At 41.4% G+C, this 18,219-nt stretch overlaps 1 protein-coding gene across 2 annotated transcripts in view; it reads left to right on the top strand.

Annotated features, from left to right (window-relative positions):
• LOC132406281 (UV excision repair protein RAD23 homolog B-like) overlaps positions 1-18,219 on the top strand; it is a 97,957-nt gene that overhangs the window by 69,952 nt on the left and 9,786 nt on the right. For both annotated transcript variants that reach the window (XM_059991706.1, XM_059991705.1), the window contains 3 exons: positions 466-559; positions 1,591-1,718; positions 11,010-11,153. In XM_059991706.1, the coding sequence (XP_059847689.1) occupies positions 466-559; positions 1,591-1,718; positions 11,010-11,153 (366 nt within the window). The remainder of the gene's footprint in view (positions 1-465; positions 560-1,590; positions 1,719-11,009; positions 11,154-18,219) is intronic.

Here is an 18,219-nt window from a genome sequence, read left to right as displayed (position 1 = left end):
GATGCTAAGCATGCCATTTGTCATCTTCACCCTATCTACTATGTTGCCACTTTCATCTACTTGTATCTCAAGGTCTCTGTTCAATAATCTACCCTAGAGCCTTACAATTGGCAATGTTTTCCCTGCTGACATTAAACGTTCTCCATATTTTCTTCAGCTCTTCCCATAACCCTCCTACCCCTGATTCAACCACTTGTTCACCTGATTCAACAATTTGGAATCTCTTACATCTTTGGTATGTGGGGTAACTGAACACCTGGATTAAACCTATGCATTTACGGGAAGAACTTGCAAAAACCACAGTGGCAACTCTTGAGGTCAGGATTGAACCTGGATCTTTGGTGCTGTGAGGCAGCCAGCTCCACCATGGTACTGCCCAAATAAGAATTTTGTCTAGCTCCTCTGCCTCCATGCACCTGAAGATGAAGGGAGGTGTGTAATGAGTATGTTTTATTTTTCAATTAGGGAATCCCAGCAGAACCAGAAGTCCCAGAGGAGCCACAACCACGAGTCACAACGCAACCACCCTCACAGCCATCAACACAGTCTACACCAGCTAGTAAGTGCAAGTGTTCAATGTGTATAACAAAAGAATTTCAATTTGCATTATTATAACAGTATTGAGCTGTTGCATTTATAGTTTGAATGGCACTTGTTAGTATTGTAAAACACTTGCTAGCAGTCGGCCCTTCTTATCTGCAAGTTCCGCATGTGCGAATTCAACCAACCGCGATTCGAGAAAACCCGGAAGTGCTCTTCCAGCACTTGTTGTTCGAGCATGTACAGACATTTTTTTTCTTGTCATTATTCCCTAAACAATGCAGTATAACAACCATTTTACATAGCATTTACATTGTATTAGGATTTATAAATAATCTGTAAGATTATTTAAAGTATATGGGAGGATGTACATAGATTACCGTGGATCAGGATCGAAAAAAAGTCAGAAGTTCTCTTACTAAGTAAGTTGGAAAAGGTACATCCGGTATTATTTAGTGTCAGTTATTCAAATGTTTGTCTTAAGTATATATTTTATCTTTCTATGCATATAAAACACTTAAGAAACATACATATTTCAATAATTAAACCACTGCGTTGCTTAGTAATAATTGTAGCTTTCATCGGGACAGAACCTTTCTCACTTTATCCTTGAAAATTGTTCCGATCATTGGCCGACTGTAGCCTAACACTTTTCCAATGACCGATGGCGTTTCACCTCTTTCTCATTGCTTTATTATTTCCACTTTATTTTCAATCGTGATCATGATTATTTTCGTGAACAGAAACACTGCGGATTCAGAGCTCCGCTGCTGGGTCCTAATTTCCACAGCACTGAGACAGGTTAAATAAGGTCTTGGGTTCCGCTGGGTTCTAAGGTCCGCTGCATTGAGACAGGTTGAATAATTCTTGAGCATCCAATTTTTTTGGTATCCGCAAGGGGTCCCAGAACCAATCCCTCGCGGGTAAAGAGGGCTGACTGTAATATGGAACCGAAGGCTCAATATATACATTACATTTAATTTTGTTTGAAATTCACTCAAATGTAGGTTTAGATTAATGCAGGTTCTTAACTTTATTTGTTCGTTCCAGGTAATCCACTGGAATTTCTGCGAACTCAACCCCAGTTTCAGCAGATGCGTCAGATAATACAACAGAACCCGGCATTACTGCCGGCCCTTCTCCAGCAACTCGGTAGAGACAACCCAACACTCCTACAGGTGTCCAGTATTATTTGCATTAGTGTCACCATACGTAAAACAGAATTCCCTTTATTCCTATGATCTCCTTCTTAATCTAATTAATTTTACATGGCTGTAGTTTCTGGCTACCAAAAGTTCTTTGTTCCAAGTAACTTAATTGTATGGTATTTGTTTGGCTCTAATTTCCAACAGGTAATGCAAGGTAGAAAAAGAAGAAATGGCAGATTACTGTGGTCATAATGGGGTGGGAATAGTTTCTACAGCTTAACATGAGATTCACTGTCTTGACCTTATGGTCAAGATGGTGCCTGCATAGAGTGCTCCCAAGATTGACATCTTCTGGATAGACTATGAAACCGTATATTTTGTTTCTTTTATGTATTTTCTGTTTGTTTCTTGTCTTGAACATGATTCTGGAACTGTTGAAGCCTATGATTTGTTTGGAGATCATTTGGGTGTTTCAGTATTCTGCTATCTCCCAAGAGGATTCTGGGAGGCAGAGGCAGCACGCACAAACCTTGTGACAAGAAGGCTGCAGGGGTGGGGCATGAGCTGATGATCCATTTCATCAGTTAAAGCTTCCATTCTTCATTCTTCGCTGATTAAAGCAACGAGAGAGATTAAAACATCAAGGTGAATGCGCCAGCTGTCTGCCTTTTGATTGCTGATAGGATTGTTCTGCTGCCGGAAAGGGGAGATTGCCTTTGGATCACTGGTGGGATTGCTCTGCTGCTGGAGAGGGGAGATTGCTTTTGGATCACTGGTGGGATCGCTCTTCTGCCGGAGAGGGGAGACTGCCTTTGGATCACTTGTGGGATTGCTCTGCTGCCGGAGAGGGGAGCTGCCTTTTGATTGCTGGTGGTATTGCTCTTCTGCTAGAGAGGCTGCCGCTGTGCCTGGAGAATGTTTCCCAGGTTTTCTGTGTTTTGGGTATGGACTTGTGCTACGGAATTTTTTTTCAGTCTTACTGTTCTTTATATTCTGTGTTGTTTTTTTACCCGATCTGTCACTTTTTTGTGTAGGGGGGAGGGAGGTAGGAGGAATTTTGGGAGTTTATGATTGTCCTGCCATTATTTTTGTCTTGGTTTCATGGCTACTTGGAGAAGAATTTCAGAGTTGTATACTTGAAGCAGTGGAGCTGTTGAGGAGGATGCAAAGAATATCATGGACGAAACGAATATCTAACATGAATGTCATGAACAGAGCAAGCACAAAAAGAGAAATAATGTATGAGATCCTGAAAAGGCAACGTAACTTCATTGGACATGTGATTAGGAAAGAGGAATTAGAATGTAAGGTAATTATGGGAAAGATTGAATGGAAGAAAGCAAGAGGAAGGCAAAGACAAATGATGATGGAGACAGCAGCCAGAGAACTGGAAATGAATATCAATGAATTGATCCACTTGACCAGAAACAGGAGTGTGTGGGCCATGGCAGTCCAAGTTCAAACTGGGCATGGCACCTGATGATGATGATACTTTGACAATAAATGAACCTTTGAATTACTATATGGCACACCTCAAGAAGCATTGTGGAAATTCCACTGGTTGAATCAGCCTAAATTGGAATGGGCATCTTAAGCCTTTAGGGAAATAAAAACATGAAATTATTGATTTGTAGTTCTTGTAGGAAATGAAAGACTATTCCAGTGATGTTTTCATTCTTCTGTTTTTAATGTATATTAGTAGGATGTTTTCTCTAAATATTGTTAGAGTACAGCTGATTGTTTTTAATCAGAAATCAATGCCAGAAGTATTCAAAGGTCAGTCTTTAGAAGAAAGTGGCAAATATTTAAAGCAATGATTTTTCATTGAAATTAAGAGATTTTGGGAAACAAGCATTTTAAAATAGAGTAGGGGAAGGGGTAATGTCTGAGCAGTGGACACAAAGAAAATGAGTATCAGCTGAGGGTTGTGAAGGCTTGTTAGTATTAGCTGAAGTATCTGGAGGAAGAGTAAATGGAGGGAGAACAGGAAAGAAAGCAAAAGTGCTGAGGTGCAGAGTATGGTGGTAGCTGGAAATCAGAAGTATGGGTAATGCAGGGAAAGCCCAGCAAATTAGGCAGCAGAGCTTGAAAGAGAAATGGAGCAACATCAGAACTTGTCAAGGATTGGAAAACATGCAGATGCCAGTCAATTGAACCAAAATAGGAAATGCTGAAAACACTCAGGCCAGGCAATAGAGAGGGAAATGAAATCCAGCTCTCCAGATTGACGACACCACTGTGGAAGACCAGCGACGTAGCCATACTTGTTTTAGGTATTCGGTTCACCAAATGCAACCTGTATTTTCAGCTTTTGCACCGTAATTGGATAGTTCTCTCACAAACTGTAGACGCTGATTTTTGGAAATTGTTGAATTCATTGAACTCGGAAAGCCTCAGCATGGAAGTTAAGATGGTCCTTAAACACACATCAGGCTTTGTTGGAACACTTTTTAAAAAAAAACACACAAAAGGAACAGACATTGGAAATGGAGAATAATATGGAGAATTAAATCCAGGGTGACTATGTTGAGGGACATTGAAGATTGGATATAGAAGGAATGAGGAGGCCCATCAAGTGGTTATTAAAAAGTTTATGGAGGCATTTTTAAAAAGAATCTTAATGTTCGGGGATCATGAACAATCACAGGCAGGCTAGATTAAGTTAAATCTAAAGATGTTCTATAAATGTATTATGGGAAAAAGAAGGGAAAAGGCAGTGTTCATTAAAGACAAAGGCAGTCTGTGCAACCAGAGGTACAGGTCAAGCCCTAAATGAATATTTTTCATTGGTATTGATAAAGGAAATGAACATCACAGTTGGAGAATTGAGTAAAAGTTCCCACAGTGTTCTGCCAAACCAGCTAAGAAGCAAATCAAATATACCCAAACATCAATGCCCCCTACCTACCTACACTAAATCCATATCCCCCCAGTTTCCTTACATCCACGTGCCTGTCCAAACATCTCATAAAAGCCTCTAATGTAATTGCAGCACATATTAGGCATCTACGACTGAGTAAAAAAACTTGCCTCTCACATCCTCCTTGAGCCTTGGGAATGCATCCTCTGTTATCTCCTTGTCCTCACATCCTTAACCTTAGGAAACAGATGCTCAGTGTCCACTCTATCTGTGCCTTTCATAATTGTTTAACCCTCTCCCGGATCTCCCCTCGGTCTCTGAAGCTGCAGATCAAACAGCGCAAGTTTGTCCAGCTTCTCATGACGGCACATGCACTCTGAGCTAGGCAGCATCTTGGTGAACCTCTTCTGCATCTTCTCTAAAGCCTCAACATCCTCCCTATATTGGGATAACCAGAACTGTATGTAATACTCCAAATGTGGCCGAACCAGAGTTTTATAAAGTTGCAACATAATCTCCTGACTTTTGAACTCAGTGCCTCGACTAATAAAAGCAAACATTCCATAAGCCGCCTTAACCACCTTATCGAACTGTGTAGCCACTTTCAAGGTGCTATGAACTAAGATCCCAAGATCTCTCTGCTCAGCAACACTGTCAAGGACCTTGCCCTTAACTCTAGTCTCCTTGCATTTGCCCTAATGAGTTGCAGCGCTTAATATTTATCTGGATTAAACTCTGTCTGACATGTCTCAGCCCATCTCTGCGACTGTTCTCTATTGTGCTGTTTTCTTAACCAGACTTCTACACTATTCACAACTCCACCAATCTTGGCATCATCTGCAATTTACAAACCTACCCATATACATTTTCATCCAGCTCATTTATCTACAAATAGCAGAAGACCCAGCACAGATCCCTGAGGAACTCCACTAATTACAGATTTCCAGTTTGAGTAAGTCACTTCAAGCACTAACCCCTGTCTTTTATGTGCAAGCCAGTTCACTGCGGATCCTATGCATCTTAATCTCTTAATTAGACTTCCATGAGGGACTTTATCGAATACCTTACTAAAACCCATGCAGACAACATCCATTGTTCTACCTTCATAATTCTCTCGTCACATTGTCAAAAAACTCAAATCAAGTTGGTAAGGCACGATCTGCCCTGTGCAAACCCATGCTGGCTCTCTCTAATTAGGTCATAGATTTCCCAAATGCTCATACCCTATCCCTAAGAATTTCTTCTGGCACTGGAAGCAAGTTATCCCAATTTTTACCACCAAGCCCCAATATAATTTTGAATGTATTAAAGCAGTGTAGAAAAATATGTACTTCTCTTTTCCAAGTTTGCTGTATATCAAAAGCATGCAGCGGAAACATTAAATTTTTAAGATGTATTGAGTTAATGCAAAGCGTGGCAGAGTAATTGTATTTCATAGTCTGTTTACAGTGTCCTCTTTGCATTGGATCTTCAGTTCAAAGAACAAAGAACAATACAGCACAGTACAGTACAGGCCATTTGGCCCACAATGTTGTGCCAACCCTTAAACCCTGCCTCCCATATAACCCTCCACCTTAAATTCCACTAGTGTATCTGCCTCCACCACTGACTCAGGCAGTGCATTCCACGCACCAACCACTCTCTGAGTAAAAAACCTTCCTCTATTATCCCCCTTGAATTTTCCTCCCCTTACCTTAAAACCATGTCCTCTTGTATTGAGCAGTGGTGCCCTGGGGAAGAGGCGCTGGCTGTCCACTCTATCTATTCCTCTTAATATCTTGTATACCTCTATCATGTCTCCTCTCATCCTGCTTCTCTCCAGAGAATAAAGTCCTAGTTCCCTTTAATCTCTGATCATAATGCATACTCTGTAAACCAGGCAGCATCCTGGTAAATCTCCTCTGTACCCTTTCCAATGCTTGCACATCCTTCCTATAGTGAGGTGACCAGAACTGGACATAGTACTCCGAGTATGGCTTAACCAGAGTTTTATAGAGCTGCATCATTACCCCGCTACTCTTAAACTCTATCCCTCGACTTATGAAAGCTAGCACTCCATAAACTTTCTTAACTACCCTATCTACCTGTGAGACAACTTTCAGGGATCTGTGGACATGTACCTCCAGATCCCTCTGTGCCTCCACACTCCCAAGTATCCTTTACTTTGTACTCTGCCTTGGAGGTTGTCCTTCCAAAGTGTACCACCTCACACTTCTCTGGGTTGAACTCCACCTGCCACTTCTCAGCCCACTTCTGCATCCTATCAATGTCTCTCTGCAATCTTTGACAATCCTCAACACTATCCACAACACCACCAACCTTTGTGTCGTCTGCAAACTTGCCAACCCACCCTTCTACCCCACATCCAGGTCGTTAATAAAAATCACAAAGTAGAGGTCCCAGAACCGATCCATGTGGGACACCACAAGTCACAACCGTCCAATCTGAATGTACTCCCTCCAACACGACCCTCTGCTTTCTGCAGGCAAGCCAATTCTGAATCCACCTGGCCAAACTTCCCTGGATCCCATGCCTTCTGACTTTCTGAATAAGCTCAATATGTGGTACCTTGTCAAATGCCTTACTAAAATCCATGTAGATCACATTCACTGCACTACCCTCATCTATATGCCTGGTCACCACCTCAAAGAACTCTATCAGGCTTGTTAGACACGATCTGCCCTTCACAAAGCCATGCTGCCTGTCCCTGATCAGACCATGATTCTCTAAATAGACCATGATATCTCTAAGAATCTTTTCCAACAGCTTTCCCACCACAGACGTAAGGCTCACTGGTCTATAATTACCTGGACTATCCCTACTACCTTTTTTAAACAAGGGGACAACATTCACTTTCCTCCAATCCTCTGGTACCATTCTCAGGGGCAATGAGGACATAAAGATCCTAGCCAGAGGCTCAGCAATCTCTTCCCTCGCGTCGTGGAGCAGCCTGGGGAATATTCCGTCAGGCCCTGGGACTTATCTGTCCTAATGTATTTTAACAACTCCAACTCTTCCCCCTTAATAACATCATGGTCCAGAACATCAACCTCACTCATATTGTCCTCACCATCATCAAGTTCCCTCTCATTGGTGAATACCGAAGAGAAGTATTCATTGAGGACCTCTCTCACTTCCACAGCCTTCAGGCACATCTTCCCACCTTTATCTCTAATTGGTCCTATCTTCACTCCTGTCAACCTTTTGTTCTTCACATAATTGAAGAATGCCCTGGGGTTTTCCTTTACTCTACTCGTCAAGGCCTTCTCATGCCCCCTTCTTGCTCCCCTCATCCCCTTCTTAAGCTCCTTTCTTGCTATCCTATATTCCTCAATAGACTCACCTGTCATATTTAGATTCAAGTCTAAATAAAAAGACCAGCAATGGCAACTTTGGTAGATCAGCTGCATTACTGTTCGAAACTCAACCCTGACCTCTGCTGTCTGTGTGGAGATTGTATATTTTCCCTGTGATCGAGGTTTTCCTGTTGCTCCAGTTTTCTACATCTGAAAGATGTGGACTGGCAGGTTAATTAACTTCTGTACAAGGGGTGTTTGATGAGTTTGTGTCCTAAGGTGGAAGGAGTCAATTTTAGAAAACCTAGCACATTTATTTTTATACATTTACACACTTATACAGCGGTCGTGGAGCATACGGATCCCTTCTTTGTAGAAGTCAGCATCTTGGACCTCCAGAAGTGGTCCATGGCATTGGGTGATTGATAAGTTTGTGGCCTAAGGTAGAACGAGATGAGTTATTAACTTCAAACTTTCTGCATTTTCATTCAGAGTTGAAATGTACGTGCATGTAACGAGAGCTGTATAACTCCTCTTCTACCTTAGGCCACGAACTTGTCATCACCCCTGCTGTGAACCACTTCTACAAAGAAGGGATCCGTATGCCTCATGACTGCTGGACTTAGTGTGTACATGTAGGAGGGGACTATGTTGAAAAATAAATGTGCTAGGTTTTCTAAAATTGACTCCTACCTTAGGCTACAAACTTATAAATCACTCATTATAAATTGCCTCAAGGATGAAGCAAATGGTAGAATGAGAGGATTTAATGAGAATGTGGGAGAAGTAAAATGAAAAAGAAATAACTGAATTGAGCTTTTCTGTGCTGTTTGACTGCAACTTTGCAAAGGTTTAACCATGGGGGAGGGGTCATCCAACTTACCATACTGACTGAAAGATTCTTCTAATTAATTCTGCTCCCTTCTTATTCAGCCTTGAAGGCCTTATGACATCTCGCTCCCTTTCTTCATATCCTTTAAGATTTCTTTTTCTCAAATATTAATTCATTTTTCTGTGTAGGACGTTGTATAGTTGTATTAGATCACTGTTTCTGCTTGGATAATCTCTCCTATGATACTGAAAGTTGTAATAATTGCTGCCTTCTAATCCTTTTGTTTTTGTGATATAAAGTTGGTAAATTTATAACCTCAAGTTGTTTGTTGCTAGAGCAGTGGAAATGATTAGCAGTTGTTTGATGTGAATCCTCTTCACTTTCAAACAGTCCTGTCATTGATCTAACAGAGAATCTTAGGTTTTCCTGTCATTCTTGTAGCAGAAACATCTCGTATTGTAAATTACTTTACAATACGGGGGAGGGGATTACCGGAAATTGGAGAATTCAAAGTTCATACCACCAGGCTGGAGGCTACCCTGACGACTCCAGCAGACTCGCAGGTGAAGTGTGACACCTCCCCCCTTACCACCATTCCGGGCCCTAGACAGTCCTTCCAGGTGAAGCAACACTTCACCTGTGAGTCTGCTGGAGTTGTCTATTGCATCCAGTGCTCCCGGTGCAGCCTCCTTTACATCGGCGAGACCCGACGCAGATTGGAGGAGCACCTACGTTCCATCCGTCACAATAGACAGGGCCTCCCAGTTGCCACCCACTTCAACTCTGCCTCTCATTCCCATCTAGATATGTCCATACATGGCCTCCTCTGCTGCCATGATGAGGCCAAACTCAGGTTGGAGGAGCAACACCTCATCTACCGTCTGGGTAGCCTCCAGCCTGGTGGTATGAACTTTGAGTTCTCCAATTTCCGGTAATCCCCTCCCCCTCCCCCTTCCCAGGTCTCTCTCTGCCTCTCTCCCCTTTCAACTTTCTGCTTCTTTATCTCTACAGTTCTTTCATGCTTAACCCCTCCCCTCCCCCCTTTATCTTTCCTCTGATTGGTTTTCCACCTGAGGCCTCTAGGCCCTACCCCCTCCCCATCTCTATTATTGGGCTTCGGCCCTCTCTTCCCCCCATTCCTGATGAAGGGTCTTGGCCGGAAATGTTGGCTACTCTTTTCTCAAGGATGCTGCCTGACCTGCTGTGTTCCTCCAGCATTGTGTATGTATTCTTTGGACTAAGTATCTAGTCTCTTAAGTCTTATGTTAGATGAGGTGACCAAATGAACTTGGTTTTGCATTACTCAAAGCCCCCAAACTGCCCTTAATTTGTCACAAGCTATGCCTAAGTTATTGGCCAGTGGCTTTTCCAAGTTGAAAGTGATGCATTGAAAGTTATTTACAGATCTTGTGATGGGGTAGGTGCATTGTTATTTGCTTTCCATTTATTTATTAGAGTATAGGAACAGTACAGCACAGGAACAGCCCTTGGGCTCACAGTGCTATGCCAAACCAGCCAAAACGTAAATTTAAAAAAAACCCTCCAGAAATGAATCCGTTCTAACTACCCTTTTTCCGTATCCCTCCATCTTCCTCGTATCCATGTGCCTACCTGAATGTCTCTCAGATGCCTCTAATGTACTGTATTTGCCTCTACCACTATACCAGGCAGCGCATTCCAGGCATCCACCACTCTCAGTTTAAAAAAAACTTAACCTCGCATCCCCTTTGAACCTACCCTGTCTCACCTTCAATACATGCATTCTAGTATTAGACATTTCAACCCTGTTGTCACCAGGACTATGTGGGTTTCCTCCAACAAGCTAGAATTGATAGTGTCATGGGCAGGGCTTCTGCTCTAATTTAGTGGAATCCTAGAAATTCATACCAATGGAGATGAGCATTCAGATCCCATCCTTGCTGCCCAGTGTGGACTTTTGGTCGATTACATTGTTCACTGATGTTGCTCGAGCATGAATGGGTTCGATGAAGAGGGTTGCAGAAATAGAGAATATGCTTCTATAGGTAGAACTAAAGGACATCTTGTTGAAGAAAAGATGGTTTACTTTACATCTGTTAGTGCTATATTTGATCTGGAATTCTTGATATTAACCTTCAGTGCTTGGGTTTCATGTTCTCAGTACTGACAACTGTCACCATGAAGACTACAATGTGTCAGATTAAATTTTTAACATTATTATATTTTAATATAGATTGATTGCTTTAGACACTATCCCTGTACCGAACCTGTAAGGCCAAGGAATTACGTTGATCGAAACAATTATTTATAATGCCTGTTCCTCTGATGCCCACTTTGTGTTTGATATTTTTCAGCAAATAACTCAACACCAGGAGCAGTTTGTTCAAATGCTGAACGATCCTTTAGGAGAGGCTGGAAGTGAAGGAGCAGAAGGTCATGGTTCACCGCACACTAACTACATCCAGGTTACGCCCCAGGAGAAAGAAGCAATAGAGAGGGTAATAATGCTTAGAAAATCTGAGGGTATTTGTGAAGTAAACTAAAATACAATATTTTTAAGTAGAAGATTCATCACTGCAAATACTTTTACCACACTTTCAGTCTGCATTTCTCAGCCATCTGTGCAGTCTTAAACACTTTCTCGAGTTGCACATTACTACTTTCATGAATTGAAGATGTTTAAATTGAAAATGTATGTTCTCAGATAGTCAGGATGCAGAACTGCTCCTCCCATTCCATCATTCTCAACATGGATGCTTCCTTGGGCTGTGTGCTGAGCCCTCTACTCGCACATGACTGCATGGACAAACACCCGTGTAATCATGTTGTCAAGTTTGCTGAAGACACTACATTGGTGGGGCTCGTCACAGACAATGATACAGCCTATAGAGATGAGGTGCCAGGCAAATAATCTGTTATGCAAACAACACAAAGGAGATGGTTATTGTCTTCAGGAAAACTTGCACCACTCATATCCCTCTTTACATTAATGACACAGTAGTAGAAACTGTGAGCAGTTTCAAACTCCTGGGAGTGCACATATATGTATGTATGTCTATGACCCCACCCTGCTCATGGACTGTTTGTCCCACGCCCATTAGGGAGGAGGGAATATAGCATCCATGCCAGGACCAGCAAGCTCAAAAACAGTTACTTTCCCCAAGCAATAATGCTGTTCAACACCACCCACTAACCCAACACTCCACCCCCCTCACTACCACTACTTTATTATTTCCTGTCTGAGTCGCTTTATGTACAGCCACTCCTGTGCCTGGCGTCACTTTGTGGATGTACAATCAATCTATGTATATTAGCTATCTTATGTATTTACAGTGTGTTTATTTATTTATTATTGTGTTTATTTCTGCTTTTTTGTGCTGCATCAGATCCAGTGACAATTATTTCAGTCGCCTTTTCTATTTGAAATGATGTTAAACCATTTTGAATCTTGAATCTAAAACTCAAAATAAAATCAATTTTCTTTTCTAATTATATAATTTATTCCAATTGTTTATACTTCAGATTGTATGAAATTGCCTTCAATCTTTACAGAAAATGCTGTTTTCTTTCTCATTTTCTCTAATGGACAAGGTGTGGTGGAGGCAATTACTCTCTCAACATTTAATAAGTATCTGGATGAGCATTTGAATTGCTAAGACATAGTAAACAACGAACCAATTGCTGGTAAATGTAGATAGTATAGATAGGTAACACACACAAAATTGCTGGTGAAACACAGCAGGCCAGGCAGCCTCGGAAGAAGCACTGTTGACGTTTTAGGCCAAGACTCTTTGTCAGGATTAACTGAAAGAAAAGATAGTAAGAGATTTGAAAGTGGGAGGGGGAAATCAGAAATGATAGGAAAAGGCAGGAGGGGGTGGGCTAAGAGCTGGAAAGGTGAATGGCTAAAGGGATACAGAACTGGAGAAGGGAAAGGATTATTGGACTGGAGGCCTAAGGAGAAAGAGGGGGGGGGGGGAGCACCGGAGTGAGATGGAGAACAGGCAGAGTGATGGACAGAGAGAGAGAAAGAAAAAGGAGGGGGGAAATAAATAAATCAGGGATGGGGTAAGAAGGGGAGGAGGGGCATTAACGGATGCTAGAGAAATCAATGTTCATGCCATCAGGTTGGAGGCTACCCAGACCGAATATAGGGTGTTGTTCCTCCAACCTGAGTGTGGCTTCATCCTGACAGTAGAGGAGGTCATGGATAGACATATCAGAATGGGATGTAGATGGGAGATCCTGCTTTCTCTGGCGGACAGCGTAGGTGTTCAGTGAAATGGTCTTCCAGTCTGCGTCAGGCCTCACCAATATATAAAAGGCTGCACTGGGAGCACCAGACGCAGTATACCACACTGGCCGACTCACAGGTGAACTGTCTCCTCACCTGGAAGGACTGTCAGGTTGGAGGAACACCACCTTATATTCCGTCTGGGTAGCCTCCAACCTGATGGCATGAATATTGATTTCTCTAACTTCCGTTAATGCCCCTCCTCCCCTTCTTACCCCATCTGATTTATTTATTTCGCCCTTTTTTTCTCTCTCCCTGACCATCACTATTTGCCTGTTCTCCAATCTTCCTTTGGTTCTCCCCTCCCCCTTTCTTTCTCCCTAGGCCTCCCGTCCCATGATCCTTTCCCTTCTCCAGTTCTGTATCCCTTTTGCCAATCACCTTTCCAGCTCTTAGCTTCATCCCACCCCTCCCCATCCTTCTTTCAAATCTCTTAATATCTTTTCTTTCAGTTAGTCCTGACGAAGGGTCTCGGCCTGAAACGTTGACAGTGCTTCTTCCTGTAGATGCTGTCTGACCTGCTGCATTCCATCGGCATTTTGTGTATGTTGCTTGAATTTCCAGGATCTGCAGATTTCCTTGTGTTTGCGTAGTGTGGATAGGGACTTGATAAACATATTGAGTTGAAGGACCAGTTTCTGTGCTCTATGATTGTGACTAGTAAAGTTAGATTCTTGTATCTTTGTTAGCACACATTCCTTTTATGAAATAGCAAATTGGAGTGCAAATCTTCATGGGTTGATGCTTGGAGAACTGTGGATTTTTCTTGTTTAGAGCTCGGTTTATTCCATGTGGTCACCACAGCTGTATGTTCAGATTAGCCCCACATAAGCAAAGATGTATAAACTTCAGGGAGGTTTTCGCATTTGTATCAAATACACAAGCTGGTCTTTTTAGATTGGGTCACATGCCATTCAGATAATTTGCCTGGTTTTAGTAAAGAAACATCGTAACTGATGCAGATGCTACCCAATACTTAAGTAGAATATTTGGAAAAATATTAGGTAGTTAAGTTTGATTGAAAATTAACCATGGTTAGCCTTTATTTCAGGGATTTCGTTAAATGTTTATGGAAGGGGTTGTGAGTAGATCTGAGCTCAGATGAAGCATCCTTAGGATGTTGTAGGTCATCAGCTGTAGAATTCTATTTCACTACAATTTATTGTCTTGGTGCCCAAATATCAATTAATAAACTTCTAGATGGGCTACAGGGAAGTGTTAATAGAATTTTGTGAAAGATTGAAAGTGATTTCATACAATCTGAAATCCAGGTCGTAATCCAAATAGACTACAAAGGGTAGATTGGGGAAACTAATGATACAACACTAAACAAGAAATGCACAAACATGTAAAGAAAGCATCTGTCAAGCAATATTTGGAGTATTATGAGCAGTTTTGAGCCCCATAACTAAGGAAGGATGTGCTGGCATTGGAGAGGGTTAGAGGAGGTTTACAAGAAAGATCCTAGGAAATGAAAGGAAATAATATGAGGAGTGGCTGATAGTTCTGGGCCTATATTTGCTGGAGTTTTTTTTTAAAAAATGAAGGGATCTTATTAACCTATACAAAATATTGAAAGACTTAGACAGTGTGGACGTGGAGAGGATGTTCCAAGAGTGAGGTTGTTAGGACCCAAGGGCACAGCCTCAGACTAGAGTGACTGTCTTTAAAGGGGGTGAACCCTTGCAAGGCGGAAAGTCCCAAAGGAGTACCTGGTAAGGCTCTGAAAACCTGTGTCGACCAACTGACGGGAGTATTCAAGGACATTTTCAACCTCACTGTTATGGGTGGAAGTTGCCACTTGCTTCAAAAAGGCAACAATTATGCCTTAGAATAATGTGAGCTGCCTTAATGACTATTGCCCAGTAGCACTCACATCTGCAATGATGAAATGCTTTGAGAGGTTGGTCATGACTAGACTGAACTCCTGTCTCAGCAAGGACCTGGACCCATTGAGATTGCACCTGCCATTGACCTATTGCAGCAATAGGCAAATTGCAATGGCTCTTCACACAGTCTTAGACCACCTGGACAGCACAAATGCCTACGCCAGAATGCTGTTCATTGACTATAGCTCAGCATTTAATGCAATTAATCCCACAATCCTGATTGAGAAGTCACAGCACCTGGGCCTCTGTACCTCTCTCTGGAACTAGATCCGTGACTTCCTAACTGGAAGACCACAATCTGTGTGGATTGGTGGTAACTTCTACTTGCTGACGATCAACACTGGTGTACCTTGGTGTGTGCTTAGTTCACTGCTCAACTCTCTCTGCACCCATGACTGTGTGGTTAAGCACAGCTCAAATGTGATCTATAAATTTGCTGATGATACAACCATTGTTGTAGAAACTCAGTTTCTTGGAGACAAGAGGGCTTACAGGATCGAGATATACCAGCTAGTTGAGTAGTGTCGCAGCAGCAACCTTGCAGTCAGCGTCAGTAATGCAAAAGTAATGTAATAGTGGACTTCAGGAAGGCCAAGATGAAGGAACACATACCAGTCCTCATACAGGGTTCAGAAGTGGAGAGAGTGAGCAGTTTCAAGTTCCAGGACCTAATCTTTTCTCAACATATAGATGCAGTTATAAAGAAGGCAAGACAGCGACTATATTAGGAATCTGAAGAGGTTTGGTACGTCAACAAATACACTCAAAAACTTCTTTAGATGTACCATGGAAAGCATTCTGACAGGCTGAATCACTGGTTTAGAGGGGCTACTGCACAGAACCAAAAGAAGCTGCAGAGGGTTGTAAATTTAGTCGGCTCTGTGTTGGGTACTAGCCTACAAAGTACTTAGGACATCTTCAGGGAGCGGTGTTTCAGAAAGGCAGCGTCCATTATTAAGGACCTCCAGCACCCAGGGCATGCCCTTTCCTCACTGTTACCATCAGGTAGAAGGTACAGAAGCCTGAAGGCACACACACAACAATTCAGGAACAGCTTCTTCCCTTCTGCCATCGATTCCTAAATAGAAATTGAACCACTGAACGCTACTTCACTTTTTTAATATATATATATATATATTTTTTTTTTTTGGCACTATTTTTAATCTATTCAGTATACATATACTGTAATTTGTTATTATTTTGTTCTGTTTCTTCTATGTTAGGTGTTGCATTGAACTGCTGCTGCTAAATTAACAAATTTCACAACACACGTCGGTGATAATAAATCTGATTCTGATTCTGACGTCCATTTAAAATAGAGTTGAAGAACAACTGCTTTAGCCAGAGCGTGGTAAATCTGAACTTTATTGTCACAGGTGACTGAGAAGATCAAGTTAGTGGGTATATTTAAAGTTGAGGTTAATAGGTTCTTGATTATGAAGGAATTAAAGGTTATGCTAAGAAAGAAGGGGCATGGGGTTGAGAGGGAAAATAAAGCAGTCATGATCGAATGGTAAAGCAGAGTTGATAGGCTGAATGTCCTATATCTTATGGTCAAATCTGGGCACAGATCTCAGTAGGACAAGTGTCAAAACTACAGCATATGGTACGAGAGCATTCAATGATAATAACAAAAGGTTTAATGTTGACAGAAGAATCAGTAGCAGAGAATTGGGGAAAAAAACTATTTAACAAAAGAGTATCAATGAATTGATTAGAATAGAAGAATGATTAACCTGGTGAGAAGCATTAAAAGGAAAACTACCTTGAAAGGTAACTCAGTAACAGCAAGAAATTAACAGAAATTAATATGGGCCCATTATATATTGAACTAGAGGAAAGTAATTTGGGAACTGAGGAAGTAACAGAGAAATTAAACCTACTAAGCAACTCTGACTTTGGAATGATTCTTGGTGCCAGACAGGTTGTTTGTGTATCTTAGGAACTGCTGATCTGCTGGGATTTTCACACAGAAGTCTTTAGAGTTTACAGAGAATGGTGCAAGAAACAAAAAAAAAATCCAGTGAATGGTAGAAATGCCTTAAGGAGAGAAGTCAGAGGAGAGTGACCAGACTGGTTCATGCTGACAGGAAAGTGCAGTAACTCAAATAACTCCCTGTTGCAACAGTGATGTGCAGAAGAGCATCTATGAATGTACAACATGTCAAACCTGGGCTATAGCAGCCGAAGACATGAACATACACTTGGTGACCATTTCATTAGATATAGGAAGTACCTAATAAAGTAGCTGCTGAGTGTATATTTTGTGTTTGTCTTTATTGAAAAAGGTGCAAAGCTCCAGGAAAATGGCGAACAAGTCTAGTGTGGACGAGGAAGTGAAAAAAAATTACATTGATAAAATTGAAAAATAGTTGTGGAGAAATTAATTGGACTAGAACCCCAGGATCTGATGAGCTGCAAACATTTTTTGAAAGAAACTGCAATGGCAATAGTAGATGCGCTCATTGTCATTTTTCCATAACTTCACTGACTCCAGAATGATTGCCAACAATTGGAAGATAGCAAATGTAACCCTACCATCTTAAAAAATGGAAACAAAGGGAAATGAGCTATAAAGCACTTGAATAAAATAATATAATATGTTAAGTACTAAGTGATTATGGAGCATTGCATCTAGCAGAGCTCATCTACATTTATGAAAAGATAATTCAAAAACCTACATTTGTCAAATTTGATTAATAGAGTAGTTTTGGGGAAAACTAGTGAACATGGATGCTTAGAAAGCCTTTGTTAAAGTGCTATGAGGCAAAATTAGAGCACACAGAATGATAGATAATACTCAGTCCTCAATGATTGCCAGTGTAAATTCTGTACTGTTTGTCGTGTACATTGATTTGGATGAGGAGACCAAATGTAATATATCCAACACAACAGTATGAGTTGAGATCGTACTCGGTAGCTGCAAGAGAACATATATGCACTAAGGAAGTTAGTAAGTATATGACGATTGAAATATGAAAAATTAGATCAATGATATATAGCATGCAAACAGATCTTTCAGTCCAACATGTCTGTGGCCATTCAAATATCTATCTGTACCAGTGGCATCTTCCAGCACTTAGTCTGGAACCATCTGTCATGGCATTGCAGGTGTTCATATTAAGAAATTAAATGTTGTGAGAATGCCTTCTGTCAAGCTGTGCCTTCCAAATTTCAATCAGTGGAAAAATTCTTCCTCAAATGCCCGTTAAATTTCTCAGCCTTGCTGTAAATAAATGTGCCCCCACCCCCCCACCCATCTCACCGGTAATAAATATCTCTGCTGTGGAGAAAGGTTTCTCATTACCCTATGTATATCCCTCATATTCTGTATCTGTTAGATTGCATTTCCTATAATGAAAACCAAGCTTATTGATTCTC

This window comes from Hypanus sabinus, chromosome 16, assembly GCF_030144855.1.
Source record: "Hypanus sabinus isolate sHypSab1 chromosome 16, sHypSab1.hap1, whole genome shotgun sequence".
Classification (NCBI taxonomy): domain Eukaryota; kingdom Metazoa; phylum Chordata; class Chondrichthyes; order Myliobatiformes; family Dasyatidae; genus Hypanus; species Hypanus sabinus.
The sequence above is the reverse complement of the archived record's forward strand: the minus strand, read 5'-3'. Positions and strand labels throughout refer to the sequence as shown.